The sequence below is a fragment of the Poecile atricapillus genome, chromosome 1 (genome assembly GCF_030490865.1).
Source record: "Poecile atricapillus isolate bPoeAtr1 chromosome 1, bPoeAtr1.hap1, whole genome shotgun sequence".
In the NCBI taxonomy this organism is placed as follows: Eukaryota; Metazoa; Chordata; class Aves; order Passeriformes; family Paridae; genus Poecile; species Poecile atricapillus.
The window spans coordinates 24,021,684-24,033,424 of record NC_081249.1 but is presented as its reverse complement, the minus strand read 5'-3'; the positions used below and the strand labels follow the sequence as shown (position 1 = coordinate 24,033,424).

Sequence of the window (11,741 nt, the reverse complement as noted above, 5' to 3'; positions counted from 1 at the left end):
AATGTGTACTAACAGTTTATGTCAATCACAGAGCTGTGAATTTACTACCGTTACTAACGATGCTACAGAAGTTATGACTCTTACACTGAAAAAGAATCTGAAGCAGCAAGTGTGTCCAATATGTACCTCAAATACATTAGTACATGACTTGTACAGTAGGAACAGAATAGTAGAAATATGATTATTTCTTACTGGGCTGGAGGTGAGAGTCAAATGAGGGGAGCAAGTTGTCTTGCATAAGATTGTTGATGAACAAAAGAAGTATTTTTCAAAAGCACTGAGACTGACTTACTGAACACATGCAGACTTAAATTTTTGAGAATAAATTGATCAGTAGTTATCCTGATTTGCACTGTAAAAAGTCTCAATGATCCAACTGAGCTGAAGTAGAATGATGAAGCACAACTAGAAAAATCATTGCACAGCTATTTGTTTACATATTATCTGTTCAGGAGTTCTAAAAGTATCTGAACTGGTTTTTGTCTTGAAAAGAGCAGGTAAAGCTAAGCATATGGAATGAATATATCTATGAAGTAAGAACGATTCCTGTCAGCTCTTAGAACCCAGCTATCCTTCAGCAGTAATTTTCAGCCATGTCTTGTACAATCTACAGCAAAAACACTCATGACTTCCAGATCTTTATCTATGCAGGACCTGATTGCTCACCTCTTCACATTTGCACTTGACTACATGTTCGAGGTTTTAAACTGGATTATTTTACTGATTCTTACTTTGTAATCAGGGGAAAAAGCATCTTTTCTACAAAAGTTTTCAGGGCACACTTTGCATAAAGTCCACTACTATGGAGGTCAATGATCAGATTGAAATCAGAAACTTCTATGTGACTGAATAGTCAAGTGCAAGTGCTCTTGGGTCATAACCTGTGGGTTTTATATCCCTCTATGTGTTTACATGTGTTTAAATTAGGAATTGTCTGAACTAGGTTCTGCAATTAGAAGCAAAGAGCTGTGCTTTTATTAGAAGCCATAATGAGTTCTCAGAACTAGTCACTTGACCCTGACAAGGTGTGGGAAAGATTTTCTATGGTGGTTCCCACTTGTTTCTGATAATGAAGTAGCCTCTTCCAGACCAACTAATCTCAGTAAAGATGAGAGACATTCTTGTATCTATTAAGCAACCATTTGTAATTCAGAAGAACATTTATGAAAGCAGCAGCATGTCTTTTGTCTTCTATATGTAGGACAACATTCAACGCTTAAAGTAAGTGAGCACTTTTACAACAACTTGTTGGCAGTTTGAAATCCTGTGGGGAAAATAAGTTCATGACTTCATCACCTGCTAGAGAACTATCACAGCTCACCCATAGCTAGCAATCTCATTAACCTTGAAAGATGAATGATTACAGAGATTTACCTTATCATATTGGTGAGGTGGTACCTTAGAATCACACTATGGTTTGGTGTGGAAGATCATCTAGCTCCAACCCCTCTGTCATGGTTAGGGACACCTTCCACTAGACAAGGGAGTACAAATACTCTATCCAACTTAGCCTTGACTACTTCCAGGGATGAGGCATCCACAATATCTCTGGGAAAATTGTTCCAGTGTCTCAACAACCCTCACAGTAGGTATCTTCCTAATATCTAATTTAAACCTTCCGTCTATCAGTTTAAAGCCACTACCCCTTGTCCTGTCACTATAGCCTTTGTAAAAGTCCTTCTTCAGCTCTCTTGTAGCCCCCTTTAGGTACCAGAAGGTGCTGTAAGGTCACCCTGGAGCCTTCTCTTCTCCAGGCTGAACAACCCCAACTCTCAGCCTGTTCGCATAGGAGAGGAGCTCCAGCCATCTGACCATCTTCCTCTGGACTCATTCCAACAGCTCCATGTCCTTCCTGTGCTGGGGACCACAGAGCTGGATGCAGCACTGCAGGTGGAGACTCACAAGAGCAGAGTAGAGGGGGAGGAGCTCTTCCATCGATCTGCTGCCCACACTGCTTTGGATGCAGCCCAGAACAGAGTTGGCTTGCTGGGCTGTGGGTGCACATTGCTGGGTCATATTAAACTTCTTGTCAATCAACATCCCCAAGTCCTTCTCCTCAGGGCTGCTCTCAATCTTATCTTCATGTGCATTCATGTCAAGGCTGCAACAAAGCAAAATGGATCTTGTAATAGCATTATGTGGATAAAAAGATGACTCCTGGCTCTTGGTAGTTTCAAGACCTTTTCTCTTAGGCCTTTTGCCAGCCTAAAAAATTCTATGATTCTGAGATTCTTTGTTGTAATTTAAGTCATTGTTTGTGACTTAAATATATGAAAAAAATGTATGAAGAAAAGAGAAACAAGGAGAGAGAGAAAATCAACTGCTTCCTAATTTTCAACTATCATGATCTTGTGGAACTACTTTCCTGTCCGGTGGTACCTTTGATATGTTCCCTGATTGTACCCATGCACAGCTAAATCTTGCTTTATCTTCTTACAGAACTCTCACCCACCTATTATTTCCATGTATGAAAAACAGAGGGAGACATAGGAAGCATTATTTCTCCAAATAACAGCATTTGGAGCTATAGTGGACCTTACAGGGAAAGGAAAACATTTCTAACATGTGAAGACATATAATGGAATAGAATTTGCAGAGCTTTTGCCAAGTTTAAATTGAGAATCCCAGTGTTCCTATAAGGGCTTTATTTGTAGTAACACCTAAGGAGAACATGTTAAGTTTACAGACAGCAAAAGAGACACATGCACACACACATTCACAAAGAATATCTCCATGCAATACCACACTTATGACAATACAATTTGTTTCATGCCAAGTGCTGTGTGCCATAGATCGCTGTCTCAGCACAGAAGACACAAACTGAACCAGACTATACTTAGTTTCTAGACATGGTCTTCCAAAACTGATTTTTTCTCTTTCTAGAGAACTTTGAAACCCTGTCATGTCTCAGACTGTGGGCATGCTTTTCTCCACTGAGGGCTAAATGAGCATCTCTTAGATTCCCACATTGTGGGAGAACCTTTGGCAATTTTTCATTATCATTTTGAATTCTGGCCCAGCATTCTTTTAAGCTCATTAGAGTTTGGTGCCACCTTTAGTTTTATACAACTTCTTCTTCTATTCAAATAACAAATATTTGGAAAAGAAGTGGGTCTTGGATGACTCTCTTAAGAAGAGATCCAATGTGGAATCTCTCTTTCCTACCAGTTTGCCAATGATTACTTTCTTGGAACTTATTTTCAGCCATCTCTTTATCTACTTTATTGTGAACCAAGATTGCTGTCTATGAGAGCAGCCTACAATCTAACTGATGAGATATGATTCAGGTAGGTGTACTTCATGTTCGGTAACAAATTGGCTGGACCACCAGGTTCAAAGTATATTACCACAGCATAAAGTCCAGCTGTCAGCCACATAGTAGCTTTCCTTCAGGGTTAACACTAAGGAAAATTGTATCTTTATTAATGAGCTGTACAATCAATACATTTGTGCATAATGCACAGCAAATTCTGTGTATGCAGAAAGATGAAGAGGAGCCAATGCTTCAGTAAATCTCTGGAGGACAGGGCTGATGTGTCAGTGGATGCTGGCAGCCCGAAGAAATGGGCTGGAAGAACATTAACATTGTTCAAAAACAAATTAAAATTTTGGATCCCCAGTGGAAAACCCCTATTTAATAAAACAGATTGGGGGCTGCTGAGTGGACAGGAAGCAGCTTTACCCATTGGGGAAAGAAGTTTCAATAGCCTGCCTTGGCAGTAAAGGAATCCAACCTTATCAGCCTTTCCAAGTTCCGGAAAGGAAGCTGTAGCAAGGTGTAGGCCAGTCTCTTCTCACAAGTAACAAGTGGTAGGATGAGAGGAAATGGCCTCAAGTTCTGCCATGAAGGTTTAGACTGGAGGCATTTAAAAGACTTGTAGATGTGACATTTAGGGACATGGTTTAGTGACAGACTTGGCAGTGTTTGGTCAGTGTTTACTGTCAGACCCTATCTCAGAGATCTTTTACAACCTAAACAAATCTATGATTGTCCTTTTCTCCCCTGAGTTATTGCCTCTTTCATGATGAGAAATTTGGAGTCAGATGGAGTCAGGAATTGGAAGCCCAGCCAGCCAATATGGAAACTCAGCTTAGTCATGCCTACCTCTCCAGAAACAAGGCACCTAAAAAGGTCTTGTGAAATTTCCTACTAGGATCTGAATCCTCACTAGGATCAGAGTTCTCACTAGAATCCCTTTTATTCCTATAGAGGGATTACATAAAATAGCATATAAATAATTTATATATATATATATATTAAAAAAAAAAATTGTATTTTTTTTATTGGAAGGTCTTATTTGAGTGCTTGGCAGGACTCTTGTACACACACAGAAATAAGTAAATCCTCTGTGGGCCACAAAAATCAGCTAGGGTCAAATCCTGAACTTAACTGAACATCTCTGTAAAATCATGGACTTAAAGTAGGCCCACATTCCCCAGCTCCAAATCAACCTGTCGGTCCAACAAAAAAGCCTGCTACAGTGTCATATCTTATCCAGAAAAGCAAGCACACTTAAACAAGATATTTGATATAAATTATCCATCATTGTGCTTTTGATCAACTAAATAGAATGTGTTTCCCAGCTCAGAGAAGCTGAGGTCTGGGTGTTTGTCTCCCCCAGGAGACAAAAGATGTGCTCTTTCCAGGCTGCATGATGTCAGACTTTGGTAACTACTCATGCCTGGTGACAACTCAGGGATTACATAGGACAGAGAATTAAGGCAGAGGAAGTCTTTAAACTTTGAGAGCAACTTTTGGGACATGTATTGATCTTAGATCACATGGCATCTATCATGTTAATTATGATTCTAAAGGCCAAGGAGCCCCAGTCTCAGCATAAGCATAGAATATATGTTTCAAATGCACTTATTTCCATATTGTCTTTTTACTTTTTTCTTTTTCTAACTGCTAAATTTGTATTACAGACATGCCAGCTACAGTAGTAAAAGCTAGATGTGAATAAATACATTCAGTAATCATGTTACTAAAATATAAATTTAGATGACTAGAGGAGTCATTTCTATTCAAGATGTTGTTAACTGCATTGACTGATTGTGACTAGTTTCATTAGGCAAGAATTTACACTAAATCTATGTTCAGGCTACTGGTCAGAACCATGGGAAAGTCATGATATCTGGAAATTTCCAAAGCATTTACCCAAATTTACCCATCCACTGATGAATGTTTTCCTATCTTAGTCCTGTCAGATTAGGCAACTCCTTTCCTGCCCATCATATTTGTAAGGCTCTGACCACTATTTTAGGGAGGGTTTGCACTAAAATCAGCCAGAGATGGTTTTAATTCAGACAAACCATGTGGAGTCTTCCCTAAAGGACATGTAACCAGGCCCCCTAGATTTTGAAATAATTTCCTGACCACTAAGTTGTACTATCTTGTGAGACAGAGGAGCTATATCTGCTTAAAAAATCAATGTAATAGCTGTGGCTATTTCATTGCCACAACTTTCTACCCTAGTGGTTTGGTCACAGTTGGGCAGTGAGAAAGTTGCATTCCAATACTCATTTTTGGAAACATGTAAGTAATTTATATTAAGCTCTTTAATTAGAAAGAGTCTGCAACACATTTCTCCCCTTTCTCTGAGAGTATATGACAGATTCTTTTCTTCTCGTATCAGGAGACAGGTGACTACATAGACTGAGAAAGGGCTAGAGCCCAAATAAAACACAGTGAGGGCACAAGTATTAGCTAATAGCTATCACATGAACATTGCTATGACAGCAATATACCCCTGCTTTTCAAATTTTCCTTGTTGATACCTCAAAAGACCTCAGTAATTCTCCTGCATCTCAAAACAAATATCCATCAGTGTGGACTTTTCAGAGAAGAGTGGATTTATGAAAATGTATGTTTGTGAAGAGTTGTAATTACAACTGTGTAAATTCAGACTGCATCCAACACATAATTTCAGCTAGAAAAGGTGAAAAACACACTGAAATACTGAAATATTCTATTTCATTATTTTAGAGGAATTTTTTTTTCAAAATATAATCATAAAGGTTATACCATAATTTCATTTAATAACATTTTCTTTTTTATCATAAAAGTCTGACTGAAAATTAAGCTAAGCTGACAGGAAAGGAAATAGGAAAGCGCTAAGAGGGGACTTTATTCACATATATGAGAACTAAACCAAGCTAATTAAGGCTAAAATAAATATGTCTAACTAATTCAAGATGAGGTTGTTTTGTTTAGTGTGATAAATCAAAAATCCTCAGAAAGTCGAATCATGACTTGACCAAAGTTTTGCCTATGACACTTCACACCAAAATGTATTATTTGACTAGATCCAGCATACATTCATGGGTTGGTGAAAAGGCCAAACCACAGTGGGTAGTACAGACAGTCTTCTCTAATGATCTAATTCTCGCAGCCAAAGTATAAGCCAGCACTGGGATTTATTTATTTCTTCTCAAAAGGAAAGTCCTGAGTATACAGAGAACAGCAGAACTGGAAAAAAAGCATTTTCTTCTATTTTGTTCAGCTATTGTCAAGCTCAGGTGGTGTTTTCTTTTTAAAAATTATATATTTAAAACACAAAGCCATGAAATGTTTAATACCATTCTGGAAAACGGATTTGTACAGAGTTTAGTTACATTTATTATTTAACAAGTGAATGGCAAAACTTACTTAAAGTTCCTCAGAGCATTTCAGATATTAGCAGGCTTTATAGAGATAACAGGATTACTAGGGATGCCAATACTATACAGCAGAATTAAAAGCTACAATTAATATGGCTATTACTATCACTTTAGAACTATGCTACAATCTATTATGCTTTCTTAGCAAGTTAATGAAATTCTTTGTCCCACACACAAAGGATCTGCAGTATAATAAAGTTATTAATGAAAGTAATTAAACCTTTTAGAATAAAAAAGGATCACTGACAAAAAAAAGGTAAATGCAATCCACTTACTCAACAATCATACTATTGTTTTGTAAACAATACAAATTTTTAAAAGGCTTATCACTTCATGCTGTACACAGATCTTTTGAAAAATATCGGTGCATGTATTTCTCTGAACGTCTAAATCAGTTTTTAAAAACAAACTTTTGCTTAAAAACTGCAACAGGGATGTAACTACAGCAACTAAAAAACACCAAGTGCTATTTCAGTAGTAACAAGTAATGTATACAAGCTTTATAAAATTTTACCTGCCAATAGATGTTGTTTTTCCTTTATTGTGGCTTAATATGGTTTGATAATTCCCTTGGCTTGAAGACCAATGACTTTTCAAAGTGTAAAATGTATCTGATTCCTCTTACCTTATGCTGAAGGACAGATTGATTTGTTAGGCGTTTTGGTTTTTTCACATATTAAAAATTAAGCAATAAGGCACAATGTGGAGGAGTGATTATCTGATGATAATCCCAGCATCCTGAAATTGCTTTATTGCAAATATAAATATATTTTAGATTTTTCACTGGATGGTAAGGGCATTAGCATGCCCACAGAGTTTAATCTTCCCCTTCAGAATATTAAATTCATAAGGCTTTTTTTATTTCTAAGCTATTTTTTAATGTGCAAGACAGGACTTCATACACTCAAGAAATACTGTAATTGGCTGGTGCACACTCCACTGGGGAGATTCATTTACAAGCACTGTACAGTTCTGCTAAAACCAGTTCTCAACATTTCAAAATGTCAATAGTATATTTTCCCAGCCCTGTAAACACATTTTGATACACAATATAAACTTTAATGGTAGTTTTAAGACACCTCTGGGGGTATGGTTATTTAAGCAATAAGACACAGTGGGGTGTGAATTATGGTATAATAATTCCCTACCAACTGCATTGTTAGACACGAGGCCAAAGGCCAAGAGACCAATGAACACACTAGGTGTGAATTATGACATCATAAATCACACTCTAGAGTGTCTTACTGCCATTAGAGAATATTTAAAACATGTTTTAAAGCAAGTACTTTATTCCTATAGTACTGCTCTTTAATGGAATATCATGAAAAATCTTTCCAAGTAAAAACTTAGCCATTATGTAAACTCGAATTAAAACCAAAATTCAAACAAAATAAAAAAAGTCTTTGAAGTTTGTCATATTGCGCTGTGGTGACACACTTTAAAGAACAACCCCAGAAAATAAATCTTACCCAAATTTGCAAAAAATAGCACAAAGGCCTTCTGCACAGGGGATTATAATCTACTTTGTCCATTGTCTCTAGAATCAGATTGCCAGAATCAGGGGTGTACTGGCTTCTTCCATGTAACTGTGTTGATGAAGTTGCTAGAAAATCGACACACCTCTTTTTCCACACTTGTTCATACTGCTGTAATGGGGCACAATATAGACTTTGAACGAGTAGCAAAAGAGTTCCCTAAGACCTCATTTGAGCTCCTGCAGTTGAGCTCCTGAGGCTGCTCACAGTTCTAACACAACTTTTAGTAAGGACTGCAAGTAGGATAATGTATATTTATACTGTTTCCCATTTTAAACTCCGTTTGACAAATGCATTTTCTCCCCTCCGGGTACTCCTGCATTCCAAGAGCAGCAATGACACCAGTATTATCTGCAGATACACAAGCTCAGCTTGCAAATAGCAAAGTGACTGGGAGCAAGATCACTGCATCAGCAGGGATTTTGGCATGATCTAAACTGGCTTCTCAGTCAGTTTTTACAGCTTGTCTTAAACTTCCAGGCTGCTGTGGATTGATTGCTACCAGTGGCCGAGCCAGCTAGTGAGCATTAGGGTTAGCAATATGATGGAGCTTATGAGAGGGCTGCTTGCCAGGCCCATTTGGGCAGTGATAAGCCTCAGGGCATGTCTGCACGTCTCAGTGCACTGAGGTGCTCAGCACTGCTAGGCTGGCTGGGTAGATGATGTTGTGGCTATAGATAGGGATGCTGTAGGGATAACAACCTCCATCCTGGAAGCAAAACAACTGCAAGGTCAGGTTAATTAGCTCTCCTGCATCCAGTTCAGGAGCTGTTTCATTTTGCACTCACAGAGGGATCTCTGTGTGCCCCTGGTTATCTGAGCAATAAACCAGAAACCTCAGTTCTTCCAGGCAGAGCCTCATTCTGACATAATTGTGTAGCAGGTGAGAATTGTTTTCTGCATAACCTCACTCACAGGGGTCACCTGCCCCTCCTGGATAAAGTCATTATCTGTGGCCGTTTACATCAGTCAAAGGTAAGATTTGGAGTCTCAAGTTCCTCATTCTCCATGAAACAGAAATGGATAATATTACATTGAGGACTTCTGTGAAGCTAACAGTGGTAACAAGGTAAAGTTTTTGAGTTAACTTGGTTTCTCCCCTTCCTTGTCCGCTCAAAATATGTGTTTTAATCTCCAGCAAGAGAAGGTGCTTAATTCTGCCTACAGCTTGATGATACTCATGGGAATAGTTTGAATTTTGCTGCCTACCTCTATAAGCAAACAAATAAGCATGTGATTGCTTTTTACTATTCAGCCTGCTTGAAACTTCTCTCAAACATTATGGAAAAACCTACACCTCTATGGATTTTCTCCTTTTCCAACAACTTCCAACCAAGAGTGAGCGCACCATTTTAGACCTAGCTTATATTTGAAAATATTTGTTTTATATCTACTTGCAAAAGTGGAAACACTTTTTCCTGGACCTCAATAGGAATGGGACAAACAACCAAGAAAAGGGTTCCACGTTGGCTCTACATACTCCAAGAACTTAAAATAAATAGCCCTGGAAAAGTACCTTTAAATATATATGAATTAAACCTTTTAGTGGTAAAGCAGTATTTCAAAGACTGTTGGGAAATAACTAACAAGTTCCCAGCAGCATGTTTTTCATAAATTAACATTACTGCTCCGAACTCATGTACACTAACTAGAATGCTGCAATTTCTGAAACCATTTCATTTCATGAAATTTGAGGTATAAATGCATCACTGTGCTACCATAATAAGGACATAATACTTTGATATATCCATCTCTGCAAAGCCTTCTGGCTTGTAACAGTAAATCACAGACCTATTTTCATACCTCATTACCATTATGTATCTTTCCACTGACACCTGACTTTATGCATAATCAGGTATGAATTTCAAACCACACTTATAATCTAAATGAATGCCTCATTATTTTACATAACCCAGAATGAAATAAGATTGGAGATGTAACTTCAAAATTCACAGCTCACACATTCAGAAATGCAGGTCCATCAAAAAGAAGTAATGGTGTCTAATTCATGACCGTGAACAGCACCAAATCACTCCTGCACACAGGAGCCTTGCAAGAATTTCAGGATTGGATTTTAGAAAAGATATTGCCAGTTCTGAAAAAAATAACACAGTGTTGAAACTGTTTGGTATGTTGTTAAAGATAATCTATGAAAGAAAAAATGCAAGTACTGAATTTATTACCTGTATTTTGAAGAAAGAACGACAGCACCAATTGCATGAAGTTATAAAACACCAGAAATAAACAAGTAAATAATCTCCATGGAACACAGACATCTACAAAGAAATATATATATATGTATACATGTAATATAATAAACCCATTCATTAGGGAACAAGGAACATATTTTTGTACTGTATAAAACAGCTGTACAGTGTGCACACAGACTTTCCTGATCTCTCCAAAATGTCTGTCAGTCACTTCTCCCTATCTTCACTTGCTTAACATAGTTTCTTCATTGTCCATGGGAGAACTCTAAGTGACTGTTTTAAGTGAGTTTTAAACAAAGTATTTATAGTGCAGTTTGTCTCCATACATATATATACCCATGCATACATATATATATACTTGCTGGTGCACACATATATGTATACATGTATATATATGAAAAGAACAAACACACACATGTACACACACACACACGTGACAGATCTAAACAGCTCCTCCATCCTGTGCTATTGAATTAGTGCTTGTAAAAAATCCCTGCACGTTTTGTGAAGGGAAGAAAACTCGCTGATTGTGCAGATTGAAGTCATTAGATGGTTCCAATCCTAACAGTCTGCAAACACACATCTGAATCATATGGTGGTATCCCATATGCCTGAAGAAAGTCTGTTGCAGGAGGTATCTTCTACCTTCTTCAGCAGTGTCGGCTTCTTACAGGGGGGTGGAGGTGGGGCTGTGATTCTTTGCTCAGTATTGTGCAATATTTGCTGCCAGTCTTCTCTCTCTTCACACAGCTTTCTCCTCCAATCTAGAAGCTCTTGTAGAGCCACACTCTCATTCTCAGAAAGTCTAAGCTGATGAATAACCTGTGAGAAGAAAATAATAATGACAATAATAATAAAGGTGGATAAAGAAAACAGATCAAATAAGCCTGTTAATAATTTGAAGCAAACTTGTCCTCCAAAAAAATTTTAAACTCTTTACACTGAAAATAAAGAACATTAGTGATTTAGAACTGCCTTATTGCAATCTCATGTCTGAAAGTCACAGAGTCTAAAGTCACATTTTCTGTAGTTGTAGGAAGCAACTGCCAAAATGAAACAAAAAAAAAACTACCCCGTGTCATCAAAGGGTGCACGAAAACAATTCCTTAAAATACACAAAGCAGTGTGTGATTTGTGCACACTGCCTACAGCTGCTGCAGGAGTAGCCAGGTTTTTTTCTCTAAATGTAAATACCCAAATAGCCATAACCAAGAAACCATAATCTTTGTTGCATACTAGAATCAGTAAAGCTACTCGTAAGAGACAGGTGTTATCCTCAACACCAGGGGCCAGTCCTTGTCTTCCTCCAGAGTACACATTAACAACTTTAACTGTA

The 11,741-nt window shown here is 37.7% G+C and overlaps 1 protein-coding gene across 1 annotated transcript in view; it reads right to left on the bottom strand.

Annotated features, from left to right (window-relative positions):
• Positions 1-10,510: 10,510 nt before the first annotated feature.
• Positions 10,511-11,741, bottom strand: part of MYO16 (myosin XVI) — a 286,365-nt gene continuing 285,134 nt past the window's right edge. The window contains exon 35 of the mRNA XM_058859396.1: positions 10,511-11,227. Coding sequence (XP_058715379.1) covers positions 10,994-11,227 — 234 coding nt within the window. The 3' untranslated portion in view covers positions 10,511-10,993. The remainder of the gene's footprint in view (positions 11,228-11,741) is intronic.